The sequence below is a fragment of the Pelodiscus sinensis genome, chromosome 5, assembly GCF_052426305.1.
Source record: "Pelodiscus sinensis isolate ZL-2025 chromosome 5, ASM5242630v1, whole genome shotgun sequence".
In the NCBI taxonomy this organism is placed as follows: Eukaryota; Metazoa; Chordata; order Testudines; family Trionychidae; genus Pelodiscus; species Pelodiscus sinensis.
The window spans coordinates 29,020,751-29,037,987 of record NC_143056.1 but is presented as its reverse complement, the minus strand read 5'-3'; the positions used below and the strand labels follow the sequence as shown (position 1 = coordinate 29,037,987).

Here is a 17,237-nt window from a genome sequence, read left to right as displayed (position 1 = left end):
TACTTCATTATAAGTAGATTATTTAGATTACAAGAATAAATATATCAGCAAGCATGCTGCCCTCTGTTATAGGCAATCGAGAAATGTGATTAGATGACATGTATAGTCTTCTAGGGTTGCATCTAGAAAGCTCCCTTCTGTTGGAATAAGCTACGCAATTTGCACTACGCAAATTGTGTAGCTTATTCCAAGTCTAGGTCGAAGGAGCTTATTTTGAAATTTGGTGCTGTGTAGACAGCGTCAGATTTCAAAATAAGGCACTATTCCGACAAATCGCTTAATCCTCATGGCACAAGGGTTACAGGGATGCCGGAATAGCATGCTTGCTATTTTGGGAAATAGTGGGCACAGGGCCTTGGGCTGAGAGGAATGGAGTGGGTGGGCCTGCATTCACTCTGCCAACCGGTGGGTGGCAGTCTCCCCATCTCAGCCACCACAGGTGAGTTTCCTGAACCCCTCCTGAATGAGGAGACAACCTACTTACCACTGAACTAACAGTATTGTTTGCTGTCCCTCCCCTCCACCCCCCTCCCCCGAACCAGGGCTGCGGATTTTGAACTGTTACCTATCTTTATTTACTGTTTCCCCCCCCCCCCCCCCCCCCGCCGACCTGGGACCAGGGCTCCTCTGTTTGCTGCCCTGCCTCAAACAAGGCCTGGGCTACAGACCTTCTGGTTTCCCCTGTGTTTGGTTGCTGCCCCGCCCTGAACCAGGGCTGGGGACTCTGAACTGGGTTTTTTTGCTGCCCGCCCTGAACCAGGGCCTGGAGCATGAACTGTTTGTTTGCTCCCCCCCCCCCCCCCCCAAGCAAGGCCAGGGCTTTCGAAATCCTGAACTAACAATGTTTATTTGCCAGATCATGGCTGCACTCATAGGTGGGGGTGCTGGCCCCAACAGTGGTATAAAAGGGGGCCATGTGGGGTATTGAATGGGAGCTTATTGTTTGCTGATCCTGTGTATGCTATTTATGTGAGTGTATAATGTCTCTGTGTGTAGGTAGGAATCTGTAATCTGTGTGAAAGCTGAATATTTCTCTGAATATGGTTGAGCATTGCTATGGACAGGCTGATTAGCGAGGCCCTGTGGGACAATGGCACTCGATGGGCCAAGGACACACCTAAAGCATGAGGGCGGAGACCTAAGAGCTGCCAGCAGAGAGGCTGAGGGCCAGGTGACTGGCTGCGTACAAGAAGAGGCCAGGAAGGAGGTATAAAGAGGCCATGTGGTCGATGCCATTTTGTTCTCAGCTCAGCACTTCATCCCAGAGGCAGCATTGCAGGGATCGAAGAGCCCGGAAGACCTGTGAACCCATCCTGATGCTAGGATGTGCAACAAGAAATTTTAAACCAGCAGCTGTAACATCTCTGCTAGAGCCTGCATCGAGGACTGGGAGATTCGGTGCATGTAACGTACTATTCTTTAACAACCTTACTCTCATGCTTTTCTTTCTTGTGATAATAAACCTTTAGATATAGATTCTAAAGGATTGGCCCAGCGTGATGTGTGGGTAAGATCCAGAGGGTAAATTGACCAGGGATCTGTGGCTGGTTTCTTGGAACCGGACAGAACTTGTTCGGGGTTGGTGGGATTGGGTGCTAGGACCCCCCACCTGTGTATGAGGCCCAGGGCCATCTGTGGCATAGATATTGCTGGGGTGTCGGAGGGGTTTTGCTCATGAGGCTTCAGGCAGGCTGCTGAAGTGCTCTGTGGGACTGGTTTGTGGCCGGTTTGGAAAGGTCACCAGTCTGGGGGCTGTAAGGAGCCCCGGATTTGAGCAATTCACCCTGAGCGGACACCCTCAGCTGTGCCCAGACACGGCCCGGTCTGTCACACTGCCCCCCCCCCCTCCCGCCCTGGGAGCAGGGCTCCTCTCTATGTTTGCTGCCCTGCCTGAAACAAGGCCTGGGCTACAGACCTTCTGGTTTCCCCCTGTGTTTGGTTGCTGCCCCACCCTGAACCAGGACTGGGGACTCTGAACTGGGTTTTTTTGCTGCCCGCCCTGAACCAGGGCCTGGAGCATGAACTGTTTGTTTGCCCCCCCTCCCTACCCCCCCGAAGCAAGGCCAGGGCTTTCGAACTCCTGAACTAACAGTGTTTATTTGCTGCCCGGCCCTGACCTAGGGCCCTCGCTCACTAACCGTATTTGTTTACTGCCTGCCTTGACCTGCTTGTGTTAGGTTGTCACCCCACCTGAAGCAAGACCTGGGCCACTGAACCCCTGAACTAACTATGTTTATTTGGGAGCTTCAGGGGGTAGCTGAGTTACTCTGATACAGAAAAAACAACAAATAGTCTGGTAGCACTTTATAGACTAACAAAACATGTAGATGATATCATGAGCTTTCGTGGGCACACTTCTTCAGATGAGTGGAGTTTCTGCCCCGGGACTCTCTGAATTGACTGTATTGCTTGCTACCCCCTTTGACCCAGGGCTAGAGCTTCCAAATGGACTGCATGTTTGCCGCTCCTCCTGGAACAAGACCGAAGACATGGGACTACCAATTGGCCTCTCTTTGTTGTTGCTGCCTGAGACCCAGGCTTAGATTGTTTACTTGAGGGTTTGTTTTAGTGCCTGAAGTCGTGGGGCGGAGTGGCTGCCCACTGACCTGGAGACAGAGGAGCCCCTCTGGGAGACCAAACCGGTTACAGACACTTAAATGCATGCTCTAATACATGGGTCAATTTGTCTTGTCTTCCTGGGCCTTTATAAAAGAGCTGTTTTACTTATTCTTTGAACTGATCAAATGGCCACAGAACAAGATGTGTTCAGAATTGAGGAATAAAATAAACTGACACATTGGAAAAACAGCTGAGTAAATGCTTCCATTATCAGACTCAGTGTTGTCATGGCCAGTTCAATAGACCTTTTTATAAAAATATGAAATAGCTTTGGGAAAACAAACAAACAATGACTTGAGGATTCAAAACTACTGAAAATGTTAACTTTAACCCTAGTTTTTCAACCTAATTGCCACATAAACTTCAGATTCTCATTCCAGGCCCCTTTCTAAACCAACTTGCTGACTTGATGAATTTCTGAAATTTGCTGTTTAAATTTACTGAATCCAATTACATCTGAGATGTTCTTGTTTTCCTATTTTTGCTGGGTGGATTGATAATTGCTGTTGTTAGTTTTGATTGCCAATATTTTTTAGCACTGACAGACTTTTGTTATGTTTGATGTTTTTTCTTTGTACATCTTTTGAAGATTACTGCTGATGTACTGACCTGTAACTGGAAATCTAGTATAGTCTTCACTTGGTCTAATTTCCATTGAAAATAGTGGGAGTTGTTTCATTTCAAAGGAAATTGAATTGTCTGTTAATTTCTCTGTATCCCCATTCCCTATAGGTGAGATGGGATTATGATGTTCACCCACTTTTCTAAATTTGTATCTACAACTGTAAAGTGAAAGGCAGTAATTGCCATGTGTAATTTATGTGGTCTGCACCTCTTTATCACCATGAGCTAATTGGGTAGTGAATTCCTCATTTGGTGTTTGAACATGTTTGTAGAACTCACAAGTAAGAACAAATGCTTATTTTGTCAATACTGTACATAAAATAGACTGAGGAAAAGATATCTCAAAGACATTATGACTGTCTGGATCAAGAATTTTATCTCTGCTTGTTGGCAGAAATTGGTAAACGAAACCTGGTAATCTTGCCTACTTAATGGTGGAAATTAAACAAGTAGGAAAACACTTCCATTCGCAGTCTATATTTGTCATTTTAAATATTCAAAATAAAGCAACAATTAAAGAAACTACAAAGCAAAACAATTTCACCTTTTACCAGGCAGATTCTAAGATTGGCAAAAAAAAAAAAAATTAAATTTGCCAGACTATTTAATATAACTCAGAGAAAGTATGGTCAAGTTTGAGGCATCATTATTGTGTTTGATCGGTTAAATCAGCTATGATATACATAGATTAAAATTTAAAATAGAATCATAGGACTGGAAGGGACCTCAAGAGGTCATCAAGTCCAGCCCCCCGCCCTCAAGCAGGACCAAGCTCCATCTACACCATCCCTGACAGATGTCTATCTAACCTGTTCTTAAATATCTCCAGAGAGGAAGATTCCACCACGTCCCTTGGCAATTTATTCCAATATTTGACCACCCTGACAGTTAGGAATTTTTTCCTAATGTCCAATCTAAACCTCCCTTGCTGCACTTTAAGCCCATTACTCCTTGTCCTGTCCTCAGAAACCAAGAGGAACAAATTTTCTCCTTCCTCCTTTTGACACCCTTTTAGATATTTGAAAACCGCTATCATGTCCCCCCTTAATCTTCTTTTTTCCAAACTAAACAAGCCCAGTTCATGAAGCCTGGCTTCATAGGTCATGTTCTCTAAACCTTTAATCATTCTTGTCGCTCTTCTCTGTACGCTTTCCAATTTCTCCACATCTTTCTTGAAATGTGGCGCCCAGAACTGGACACAGTACTCCATCTGAGGCCTAACTAGTGCAGAGTAGAGCGGCAGAATGACTTCACGAGTTTTGCTTACAACACACCTGTTGATACAACCTAGAATCATATTTGCTTTTTTTGCAACAGCATCACACTGTTGACTCATATTCAACTTGTGGTCCACTATGACCCCTAGATCCCTTTCCGCCATGCTCCTTCCTAGACAGTCGCTTCCCATCTTGAATGTATGGAACTGATTGTTCCTTTCTAAGTGGAGCACTTTGCATTTCTCTTTATTAAACTTCATCCTGTTTACCTCTGACCATTTCTGTAACTTGCTAAGGTCATTTTGAATTATGTCCCTATCCTCCAAAGAAGTTGCAACCCCACCCAGTTTGGTATCATCTGCAAATCTAATAAGCGTACTCTCTATCCCAGTATCTACATCATTGATGAAGATATTGAACAGTACAGGTCCCAAAACAGACCCTTGCGGAACTCCACTTGTTATCCCTTTCCAGCAGGATTTAGCACCGTTAACAACAACTCTCTGACTACGGTTATCCAGCCAATTATGCACCCACCTTATCGTGGCCCTATCTAAGTTATATTTGCCTAGTTTATCAATAAGAATATCATGCGAGACCGTATCAAATGCCTTACTAAAGTCTAGGTATATGACATCCACCGCTTCTCCCTTATCCACAAGGCTCGTTATCCTATCAAAGAAAGCTATCAGATTAGTTTGGCATGACTTGTTCTTCACAAACCCATGCTGGCTATTCCCTACCACTTTATTACCTTCCAAGTGTTTGCATATGATTTCCTTAATTACCTGCTCCATTGTCTTCCCTGGGACAGACGTTAAACTGACCGGTCTGTAGTTTCCTGGGTTGTTCTTATTCCCCTTTTTATAGATGGGCACAATATTTGCCCTTTTCCAGTCTTCTGGTATCTCCCCTGTCTTCCATGATTTTTCAAAGATCATAGCTAAAGGCTCAGATACCTCCTCTATCAACTCCTTGAGTATCCTGGGATGCATTTCATCAGGACCTGGTGACCTGCTGACATCTAACTTTCCTACGTGATTTTTAACTTGTTCTTTGTGTATCCTATCTTCTAAACTTACCCTCTCTCTGCTTGTATTCACTACGTTAGGCACACCTCCAGACTTCTCAGTGAAGACCGAAACAAAGAAGTCATTGAGCATCTCCGCCATTTCCAAGTTTCCTGTTACTGCTTCTCCCTCCTCACTGAGCAGTGGGCCTATCCTGTCCTTGGTCTTCCTCTTGCTTCTAATGTATTTATAAAAGGTCTTCTTGTTTCCCTTTATGCCTGTAGCTAGTTTGATCTCATTTTGCGCCTGTGCCTTTCTAATCTTGCCCCTGCATTCCTGTGTTGCTTGCATAAATTCATCCTTTGTTATTTGTCCTAGTTTCCATTTTTTTATAGGACTCCTTTTTTATTTTGAGATCATGCAAGATCTTCTTGTTAAGCCAAGCTGGTCTTTTGCCATATTTTCTATTTTTCCTACACAGCGGAATTGTTTGCTTTTGGGCCCTTAACAACGTCCCTTTGAAATACTTCCAGCTCTCCTCAGTTGTTTTTCCCTTCAGTCTTGCTTCCCATGGCACCTTACCTACAAGTTCTCTGAGCTTATCAAAATCTGCCTTCCTGAAATCCATTACCTCAATTGTGCTGGTCTCCCTTCTACCTTTCCTTAAGATCATGAACTCTATTATTTCATGATCAGTGTCCCCCATACTGTCTTAAACTTCCACTTTCAAGTATGCCCTGAATTTTGGTGGCTATACTGTATATTAAATCTTTGTACAGTCTCTATAGTTAAAAAAACAGTGTCTTCTTATGGTTCTCATACATAGATCCCCCACTCTCTGGATATCTCCATATACTTCATCACAAACCTTGATAATCACTGAAATGCTGATGTATAGATAGCTTAGACATAATCCTTAGTATATGTTCAATGCGCACCTAATGATTTCTTTGTATTTGGCATTGACAGCTCCCTTTCTGTTTGATCCCCATGGTTTGGGAGATCTTTGTACCACCAGAAATAGGTTTTTGAAGGCATTTGTCTTTCTGAATTTTTTTATTAAGAATTATTTTTCCAAATGTTATGATTTCAGAATAAAAAAATCAACTAATTTAGATCTAGAGCTGCAGTTGGTTAACTAATGTATGTCTTTACATACCTCTAAGGAAAGAGAGCCCATCTTTTCAAGTATACAGTACTTTGACTTCTCAAAATCCTGAATGTTTTTGTTTCTTATTTCAGTTATCTGACTCCTATGCAGCAAGCCTTTCCCTTGTGCTATCTGATCCATTCTGAAGCCATTTTCTAAACAAATTATTTTGTAATCTAGGAAATTATTTTTAAAATTTACTATCCATCAAGTTTTCATTGTTGCAAGCTGCAGTTGCTGTTGACAAATTCTTCTTAGTAGCGATGGTGCTGTTAACCCTAGCTTACATTCAAAAATGACTTTGGGGTCAAGACTAATCAGTCCTCTTTTTTACCATTCTTCTATACTTTCTCTGTGTGTGCATGTGTGTGTGCGTGCGTCCGTCTGTCCGTCCAGGTCCACTGACGGGGGAGGAGGCAAGAGGGCAGATGCCCCGAGGCTGGGTGACTCTAAACAATGGCAATAGCCCAAGCCCCAGGCCCTTTTGGAGTGCCGCTCTGTGCAGCTTTAAAGGTTGGGGTGTGAAGGGGAGCTTACAGTGGTCTCGGTAGTGCTGAGGGCTGACTGCCTCAGCTCCCCTCCCCCACTTCTGAGTGCAGGAGCCAGCCTCCCCAGCATACCTTGCCCTAGGGCCTGCAGTGGCTGTTGGCCTCACTGTGTGTGTCTTTTGGATCCTAATTGAAAGGTTATGCATTATTAACATAGATACTAACTGATAGACTGTATTTTCACTTGCAGCATTCTTTCAAGGAAGTATTCTGTTCCAAAGGGACATAAACGATATTGCACTAGTGTTGAAATTTCATCTGTTCCAATACAGGAAATCTGCAGTGCTTTCTACATTTTGAAACGATAGCTGCCTGAAATTAACTGCTAGACCATAGTCTTTTTCAATAGGGCAGTTCAGCAACCACCTGGTTCTTTTGACGTCACACTGAATCCCTCTGTCTGAGTCTGCTGGTTAGTGCTTTTTTGCCACTGGAGAGTGGGAATCTGTGAAGGAGATCCCATGCCTAGAAAAAGAAGTTACTTACCCATAATCATAATTCTCCAAATGGGTATCCTCCTCGACAGATCTACACTCACAAACCTGATGTCTTTTGTCATACATTTTTATGTCCAACTTGAGGTCTATGGAACTGAAGTGGGTATGGAAGCCAGACACATTTTAATAGGTGGAACTTTACAGTTCTCAGTGCAGACATCAATGCAGGCACATGTTTAAGCAATCTAGAAATTTACATTTCAATGTCTCCCGAGGTCCATGAGGAGGCACATCCAGAGAATGTGGCTCTCACACATGATTATCCAGAGAGTGTGGATCTGTGGAGGAGCTACCCATTTGGAATCTTGAGTTGTTGGTAAGTAACACTATTTATGTTGTGTACCCAGTGAACATATTTAAAATTGATGTCAGCTACCTTTTATTCTAACAAAATCTGTTGATTTTTTTTAAAACTTCTGCTTAACATTGCAGAAATGTACGTTTCCAAAGGTCCATTTCATCCCACAATTTAAAAAGCTTTTGAGTATGGAAAGTGTGTCATATGGATAAACTCAGTCATACAGTGTTCTGAATTGCATTGTTTGCATTTAGCCCATTTTATAGTTAGACTGTATTAATAATCCTGTCTTTCACCTGAATCTTAGCACAAGGGATGGGAGGTGGGATAGAGCTTCTTAAATAACTCTAAACGGGCGGAATTGTCTCTGCTGTCTTAAAAGAAAAACTGTATCCTAGAACTCATGTCTTTAGGCCCTGTTTCTTCTGCCTTATTTCTTAATTGTTTTGTGAAATCCTTTCTGTTGTATTTCCAGATTTTTATGTGCTTACTTATTTTGATCCCCTGTTCTAAGACCAAATACTGACCTAGTTCCTTGGTAATACACCCAGTAGTGTTAATGGAAGTTGTACAAGGCCAATGTATGGTCTTTAATGACAAAAAATGGCAACTTATCCCTTTTAAGGAATATGAACATTTTATTATACTGTTAGTTGGTAAGCTGTGTGGCATAGCTTAATTTTACTTGGATAATGTAGAAATATCCACCGCTATAAATACCCACAACTAGCTCTTGAGATGAATAACAGTTTTTCTTTAGCTCAGCTACTCTGTAAAAAGGTATTTGCACATACAGTATGATTGGTTTACATTTCTGTACCGAGACTTCTTTATAGTTCACCTCTTATTACATAAAAGATAAATGTACTAAGTCACCACATGACAGGTCTGAGCTGATCATAAGCCAGGATCATCTTTTGTCGACATTTTTGCCTGTGATTAGTGGTTTATTGTTAAGAAAGTCTGTTGGAGGGGTTTTTTGTTTGTTTTTATTTGCTCTTTTGTTAAATATGGGAATGTTATTTGTCTCCCAATATGTATGTTTAAAAGAATCAAAAAAGTATCTGTAAAAAGTATCAAATGGCAGGCTAGGATCAGTTGGTCTAGATAGAAAGCTGAGTGTTACCTAGGTTTGATTCACAAGTAAAACTTGCATAATATTTTAATAGTAAATTATGAAATAAAATTCTAGTAATATCTAGTGAAAGTACATACTGGTAGTGAGTAGTGACTCATACAGGTTATACATAGAAGATGTTGTGATATGTTAAATAACTTTGAAAGAGCTAGATATAGTCTTTAATTTTCATTCTGACAACTGTCTAGAAATGAACACTTGTTCACATTTCTCTATGATATGATCATTATTATTATTTGACTCTGGTCTAGACACTTGAAAGAGTTTCTAAAAAGTAAGATTGGTTCATGATAAAGTTGATTACACACCTCTCTGTTTATAGATAAAGTATCATTGATTAGGGAAATTTAAATTACTTTGGGCAATTTGGTATCACTTCCCAGATACAATATTTCTCTCTCGAACCCATTAATTACTGAAATGAATGCTCTGTAGTCTGTTGTGACATTTTCTTATTATACATAAAGAAAACATCTATATCTAAACAAGTAACTGAACAAGACAAAACTAAAAAGCTTAGTAAAATTATAATGTGTGCTACATTTGCTAACTAATCCATGTCAAACATTATGATCCACTTTAATTTATTTGTCTTGAAAGTTTCATATCATTATGATTTCTAAGATGCCTGAATTTGTGAAGCTGTAGTTTAAAATAGATTAGAGTATCTCTAAATGATTGATGTTAAGAGGAAAGGGTTGTGTAAGGACAGTTATGTATCTAACATCTTACACACTGATTCCTAGTATCTGAATAAACATTGGAATTTTCTTTAAATGTGTTTGTCTCATCCTTTTAAATCAATACCCTTTCTGATTATACAGGAGGTCCTGCATGTTGCAGGGGTGGAAATGCAGTTGACAGCTGCTGTTTCATTTTTGACTATTCTGCAAGAGGAGTCAGTGTCCATTCATACTTATTCCCACTCCTTTCTACACATCATTCTACAGAATCTGGAACATAGGGATGCAGGTCAGGGTCATGATGCTGATAACTGATTGTTTCTTTGTGATTTATGTGTCCTTAGTGGCTGTACAGTACTATTTAAAACAATACATACAATTTATACCAATTTGAATTTATTACTAGATGTGGAATGGCTTACAGTATAAAAGGTTTTCTATATATTTACCTTCCTGCATGCTGTTGTTTAGCTGAAAGTTTCCTTCATTTTGAATAAAACAAATAAATACATTTTTGGTGCACAAAATCTTGAAGTCATTAGTCCAAACTTCCTGTGAATTAATTGGAATCTGTACTTGAGTATGCACAAGTGGTTTACAGTATTTTCCTGATAATATTGAGATTTTTTTAGATTTTCTTTTGACTTCTTGGAAATTATTTTCTTAATACAGGAAAAAAATACAGTTGCAGCAAAAATAGAAAGTTTTACATAAGTACATTTAAAAGCATGCTATTTCTAAGTAGAGGGAAACTGTCATTTTCAAACAGTTGTTCCAAAACCAAGTAATAAAATAATTCCCCCTCTTTCCCAAGATGCAAGAAAAATCTGCTTTTCAAATGATATATGTGCAAACAGGTTGAGGTGTGTAAATATTTTTGAATGTTACTGTAATGTAATTTAGAAACTCACTGAATAGCTGGCTGTATCAACTCAGAAGTTGTTTCATACAACTCATCTATAACGTAACACATAGTCCATTTATGTCTAACAGGTGTCAGCAATGCATGGCTGGAAACTCTTCTTGCTGTAATAGAAGTCTTGCCAAAAGAAACCATCAGACATGAGGTAATGTTATTTTTTCATGGAAACATTCATGGAGAATAGATTTTTATGAATAATGATCTAATGGAATAACTGCAATTCCTATTTGTGTCAAAAGAAGTAACAGGCAGTCAACACCTGTAAAAATCAAGCTGTATGTAGAACATTGTGTAGTAAAGCAATGTATTGGGGAGGAGGGGGCATCTTTAAAGGTTTTTGTATACATTAACAAACAATGGCTACAATATTTTTAAATGAGGTATAATCAATTTTGAGGTTTCAATTTTAAAGATTATAAAACATTCTTCCACATTTACTAACAAAAGAGCTTTTGTTTTTGTAACTTAAAATTCTGGATTGGCACTGAAACTAATTTTATGCTGCAGGTGTAATAGACTTGAGATTTAAATTCTTCTCAGTGGGTTAAAGGTCTTTATTTGGAAGTAAGCCTGAAAACACTGTATATTTGTCTCTACATTATGGTCCTGGAGTATGGAAGAATTGTCGGCTGCCCCTTAACAATAATTTGAGCTTAATAAAAACATTCCTAAAATGTTCTTGTAAATGAAATCCGTCATTACTTTAAAATTTCTTTTAAAGAGTAGAAGTCTAACTATAACCAAATAAATTCTTATTGCTGGAACCAATGTCTTTCTGTAGTGCAACATAAAAAACAATCACTTAGGGAAAATGTCAACTTGCTTGCTGCTTTTTCCTGAAATCACAGTAAAATGATAAAATGTCCCCACAACAATGTACCTTGGCTGTCCACATTGGTGCGATCTTGCGCAAAAGCAGCCACTTTTGCGCCAAAACTTGCTGCCTGTCTACATTGGCCACGAGTTTTTGCGCAAGAACACTGACGTTCTAATGTATGAAATCAGTGCTTCTTGTGCAAGAACTATTATGCTCCCACTCGGGAATAAGCTCTCTTGTGCAACTGTTCTTGTGTAAGAGGCCAATGTAGACAGGCAACATGAATTACTTGCACAAGAAAGCCCTATGGTTAAAATGGCTATCAAAGCTTTCTTGTGCAAGAGAGTGTCTACACTGGCAAGAATGCTCTTGCGCAAAAGCACATGCCAGTGTAGAAGCTCTCTTCTGGAAGAGGTTTTGCACAAGAACTCTTCCGCAAAAGAGTTCTTGCACAAAATCATGCCAGTGTAGATGTATCCCTTGTATATAATACAATCGCTGAGGCACTTTTAACACGCTGGTCGGATAAGATCACATTAAGTAAGAAGGCCTTTCTTAATTATTTTGGTTTTGCATTGTGACACCAAGAGTGTATCTATACAACAGCGTTATTTCGGAATAATGGCTGTTTTTCAGAAATAACAATGCAAGTGTCTACACAGGAATTCCGTTATTTCAAACTAAATTTTAAATAATGGACAGCTTATTCCGGATTCTGTAAACCTCATTCCATGAGGAATAACACCTATTCTGAAATAACTATATCAGAATAGCAGTAGTGTGGACGCTCCACTTCTGCTATTTTGAAATAGCGTCTCCTCAGGGCCATTCAAAGTAATTACTCCCCAGGGCCTCCTGGAGCTCTAAATCGAAGTACTGCGTCCACATTAGGGAAGCTTGCCTTGAACTAATTTTGAGGCTTCCCCGTAGTGTAGACGTGTTATTTCGAAATAAGCTATTTCAGAGTATTTCTTCCAGAATAGTTCATTTCAAAAGAAGTGTGCAGTGTAGACATACCCCTAGATTCTTGTTTTATTTATTGTAAATAGAAATTGGAGGACAGTTTTAAATTAAAGTATGTTAGAGGAAAAAACTATGTCTTGCTTAAATATTTGGAAAGTGCCTGGCATGTTCTGGGTTCTTCCATTGTTCAAACATTAAATAATAATAGTATATCATACCTACAAAGCCTGTATGACTTGTTTCCTTACTAAGTGTTATAATGAGTAACATGTACTAATTCTAGCTTGTTCATCCATTCACATTTTCACAGTAGGAAATCTCAGCACACTGATCTCAGAATTTTTGTCAATAAGATGATGGGAAGGGCCACTTACGCACCACTGGTACCCCTTTCCTTGCCTGTGTATTCTCTTCTGCTAGGATTGTACATAAAAGCTTGGATGAAGAGTTAAGGCAGAGTAAGGGAGGTATCCTACTTTGTAGCATCTTCCCCTACTTGCATATGAATTTCTATGGCAATTTTTCATCAGAAGATAATATAACTAGGAATATTATCTTCTTCTGACATCTGATCCTCTACAGTCATGGAGGAGATTCAGCAAACAGTAGCACAGCTCCAGCAAAAGCAGGAGTGGATAATGGCTAGAGATGGAAGTGAATCTCTTCCCTAGGAATCCCAGAGATATCCAAGATTGGAAGGGTATGTGACCACCAAATCCACATCAAAGTGGATGTCCTTGGATAAAACTTGACAGAGAGCTTCATACTGTTTCTGTTCCCTCCTCCTCCTCCTCCTCCTCTAAGTTTTTCCATACAAGGGCACCTTTATATGAAAATTCCCCAAATAATATAAATAAATAAGCTTATGGTATTATTCCCTAAATAAAAACACAAGAAGATAGATGTGATATTGCAAAGATATAATGGCTATAACTGTGATGTGAATCATAAACTAGAATTTGGGCCAAGATACCTTTGGTACATACTATAGTTGGTACTGAATATTAAAATGCAAGGTTCTTAGTAGTCTTCATGTGTGCTTTAGTATGATCTTTTAGTCTAATTTTGTGGAAAGTAATGGACATTTGTAGTATATAAATTTGGATTTTTTTCAAACAGGAATACATTTTTTAGTGTTTAAATGTTTCCTCCCATTTTTTCCATATAGATCCTGAATCCACTTGTTTCCAAGGCACAACTTTCCCAAACACTTCAGTCTCGCTTAGTTAGCTGTAAAATATTGGGAAAATTAGCTAACAAGTTTGAAGCTCATATGTGAGTAGTTTGTGTCTCTGTGTTTCAGATTTAATGTTTACCACAATGTCTTTGCTAGTGGGTAATGTTACAAGAAGTAGATTTACATAATTCTTTCTACTGTACAAAAATTGAATGCTTTTGTTCTTCCAGATCTAGTCAGTATAATACTAATTAACTGTAAGCAATGTTCATTAGGCAGGTCACAGTACTCAGCATGTTCAAACGTTGCTATTGTCATCAGCTTTCAACTTCTTGGTGTACATTCTTCTACTAGTCGAGGTTACCTTGGGAACACATTTTTCATGACATTTCTCCAGATTATTGTTCTATGAAGGAAGGTCCACAGATCTAAACAATGGTTTTTCAGCCTGCTTTCAGCTTTTGGATGCATAGCTATCCTTGCTTATCAAAAACAGCTGTCAAGCATCCCAAATCCTGATGAGCATGCCAGTGCAATTCTGTCTCCTCAGTCAGACTCTTCCAAGCCTTTTGATTAAATGTGCTATTAAAATCTATTTTAAAATATCCAGTAAAGAAATTGATTAACTTAAAGCTCTTTTCACTTAAAGGCAAAATATTTTTTCTACATTTTTAGTTTTGTGCCCAGATTTCAGAATTCTTTGCTTGGGATTTTCTCCTTGTCATAACTAAATAGGGACATAACAGCAACCAGCTTCTGTTGACCTGACCTCCAAGACTGAAAATCAGTGACTTGGATTTCAATGCACAACCTGGAAATATCTAACAGCAGTAAAAGCTATAGACCCTATCTGTCCCAAAACAGCCATACTGCTTAATTAACCTCTGCCATCTCTTTAATCAGCCTTATATTAAACAGGCCCTTTTCAGCTAGCCTTTCCTATTCAGGCAATATTAATAACTGAACCCCAGGATTGTAAATGAAAGATTAATGTCCTTGCGGCCTTTTCAGGGTCCTTTCTGACTCCCAGAGTCTCAAGCTGAAGAAAAGGACTCCCTTGAGTATAATTTTTCGTGGTGCCCAGAATAGGTCCAAGTCCCATCGCCATCCCCTGGCTAAAGGAGGGAGATTGGGTGAGGTGAGTGCAGGCTTTGGAAGAGAGTTTGGGTGCAAAAGTGGTTCAGGCTCAGGGTTGGGGTACAGAAAGAGGTGTAGGGTCTAGGAAGGACTGTGGGTGTTTGGTGCAGGCTCTGGGCAGGGGCGGAAGTTGGGGTTTAGGAGGGGGCAGGGATGGGAATTTAGCACCTCAACACACTGTCTAAGATAGAAAGGAGCTGCAGTGTCTAGACTCCAAGTGAGAGCTGTGGCACCAGCAGATATTACCAAGCATATAAGGAAGTATGAGAAGGAGCTGTTCTGGTTAATACTTCAGCCAGCTGCAGAGAGAAAGCACAGCATGGAGCGGCAGAGGACCTGGGGGAGGCACAATGGGAGCTGGAGGATGCTCCAGGAAAGGCGTGTGGGGGTGGCATGCAGAGCCAGAAGAGAGACCCAGCTCCAAACATTGGTGGAACTGGGTTCCCAACTCCAAACATTCCTGGAGCCCAGGCATCACAGGCCCATACAACTTGCCTCCCCTGTCCTTGAGATCTGTCTTTCTGGGCCAAGTTTCAGACTGCAGATCCCTCTTCAGCAGTGGTGGGTAACTTGCAGCCCATCAGGGTAATCTGATTCTGGGCTGCAAGACATTTTGCTGGTGTTCAGCGGTCCACAGCCACTGCTCCCCATAGGTCCTAGAGACTGCAGTTCTCTGTTTCCACCCAAGGGGAGTGGTGGGAAGCAGCACATGCAGGCAAAGGAACAGGAGGGATCTGCCGGCTGCTACTTCCCACAGCTCCCATTGGCTGGGAACAGAGAACGACAGCTATTGGGAACTAAAGGGAGCAATGCCTGCAGATGGTCAAAGTCTGCAAAATGTCTTACAGCCCACAATCAGATTGCTTTGATGGGCCGAATGTAGCTTGCGGGGTTCAGGTTGTTCACCTCTGTTCTACAAGGATCTCCATCTCTAGCAACTGGAAATATGAGCTGCCAAAGCCACTTTCCAATGGAGGAAGGGGCTCCCCTTTCCCTGGGTAATAGACAAGTCACAAAGGTCTCATGCTAGGGAACAGAACAGGTTCTCCAAGGTTTAAACACAAGTATCGGTTCAGTTTCTGTTGATGGGGAGATTCTTTAAACATGCTTCCATCTTTCTATTGGCCCCAAGCCCCTTCTGAAACTAGATGTTTTATCTGGTAACATATTTTAAATATAAATTTCTTGATGGAAAATTTGAAGAATCTTATCTCAAGTCTGTTGTATGCTACTCCAGCAACTCAGAGCAAATACAAAACTTGGTTAAGTGGCCAGCTGAGTGTTTCCTAGTGTGTGGAATCTTAAGGTGGCAGAAGGCTGTTATAGTTAGCTCTATGAGACCCCTCTTTGCAGTACCTATTATTGGGATGTGGGTGGAACCTTTCTTGGGGTATGTCTACACTAGCTCATTAGTTCGAGCTAGGTAAGCAAATGAAGCCCGGGATTTAAATATCCCAGGCTTCATTTGCATGTTCCCGGGCACTGCCATTTTTAAATTCTTCTTAGTCTGAACTAACTGCCCACGGCTAGACACGGCAGTTAAACGTTAATTCGAACTAACTCCTTAGTTTGAATTAACTGTTACTCCTCGTGGAATAAGGGGGATTTAAAAATGGCAGCGCCCAGGAACATGCAAATGAAGCCCGGGATATTTAAATCCCGGGCTTCATTTGCAACTCCGGTTGCCCTCATTTACCTACCTAGCTCGAAATAATGAGCTAGCGTAGACATACCCTTGGGGATTGTTGCAGAATACATGTTTCTTTTCTCCTAAGAGCAGAATATAAAGGTCGCCTTTGACTCCTGCTTATGTTCTATACTAGCATAGTTTGTGTAGAGCTGGTGATTGTGCAGCTGTTGGGAGAATTATTCTGTTTCAGCAAAAACAACAAGGAGTCCCGTGACACCTAAATGCTAACCATTTTATTATGGCATAAGCTTTTAGGTGTTGTAACGCACTTCATCAAATGCATGAAGAGAAAGAAAAAGAAACAGATAGTAGGGTTACAGAGATGAGTTTTACATCTGTTTTCTGTTCTAAACTTTTATTTGACCAGATCCAACTATGACCGGGTTAATGAAATGGAAATGATTACCTTTACCAAGCTGTTCCTTTTTCCATGAAAAAGGAAGTCTAAATTGTGTGTGCATTGGCCTTCAAGGTTTTTGGTCGTTCTTGTTTTGTTTTGTGAGGCTACTTTTAATCTAGCCAAGAAGCTACAACTTAACATACCATGAAAGGTAAACAAATGGGCCATTTAGCATTGTGCTTGGAGTAAATTTCTACACCTTATACCTAATTTTGTTCTATTAATTGAATTTGGAGGAATAGATGCAAGCATAAAGAAGGTTTCTTCTTTGAGTGCTGTCCCTGTGGGTGCGTCACTTCAGGTGCTTGTGCATCCTCATGCTGATGATCAGAGACTTTCTGTACTAG

General features: G+C 40.5%; 1 protein-coding gene across 4 annotated transcripts in view; it reads left to right on the top strand.

Annotated features, from left to right (window-relative positions):
- The window catches only part of PPP4R4 (protein phosphatase 4 regulatory subunit 4), a 144,877-nt gene that overhangs the window by 60,026 nt on the left and 67,614 nt on the right, over positions 1-17,237 (top strand). Inside the window, exons 1-5 of one of the 4 annotated variants that reach the window (XM_075926656.2) lie at positions 862-1,404; positions 7,881-7,981; positions 9,926-10,073; positions 10,778-10,851; positions 13,655-13,761. In XM_075926656.2, coding sequence (XP_075782771.1) covers positions 9,953-10,073; positions 10,778-10,851; positions 13,655-13,761 — 302 coding nt within the window. In that variant the 5' untranslated portion in view covers positions 862-1,404; positions 7,881-7,981; positions 9,926-9,952. Of the gene's footprint in view, positions 1-861; positions 1,405-7,880; positions 7,982-9,925; positions 10,074-10,777; positions 10,852-13,654; positions 13,762-17,237 lie in introns of those variants that run through there. The other 3 variants (XM_075926658.2, XM_075926657.2, XM_006133679.5) reach the window with 3 other exon arrangements.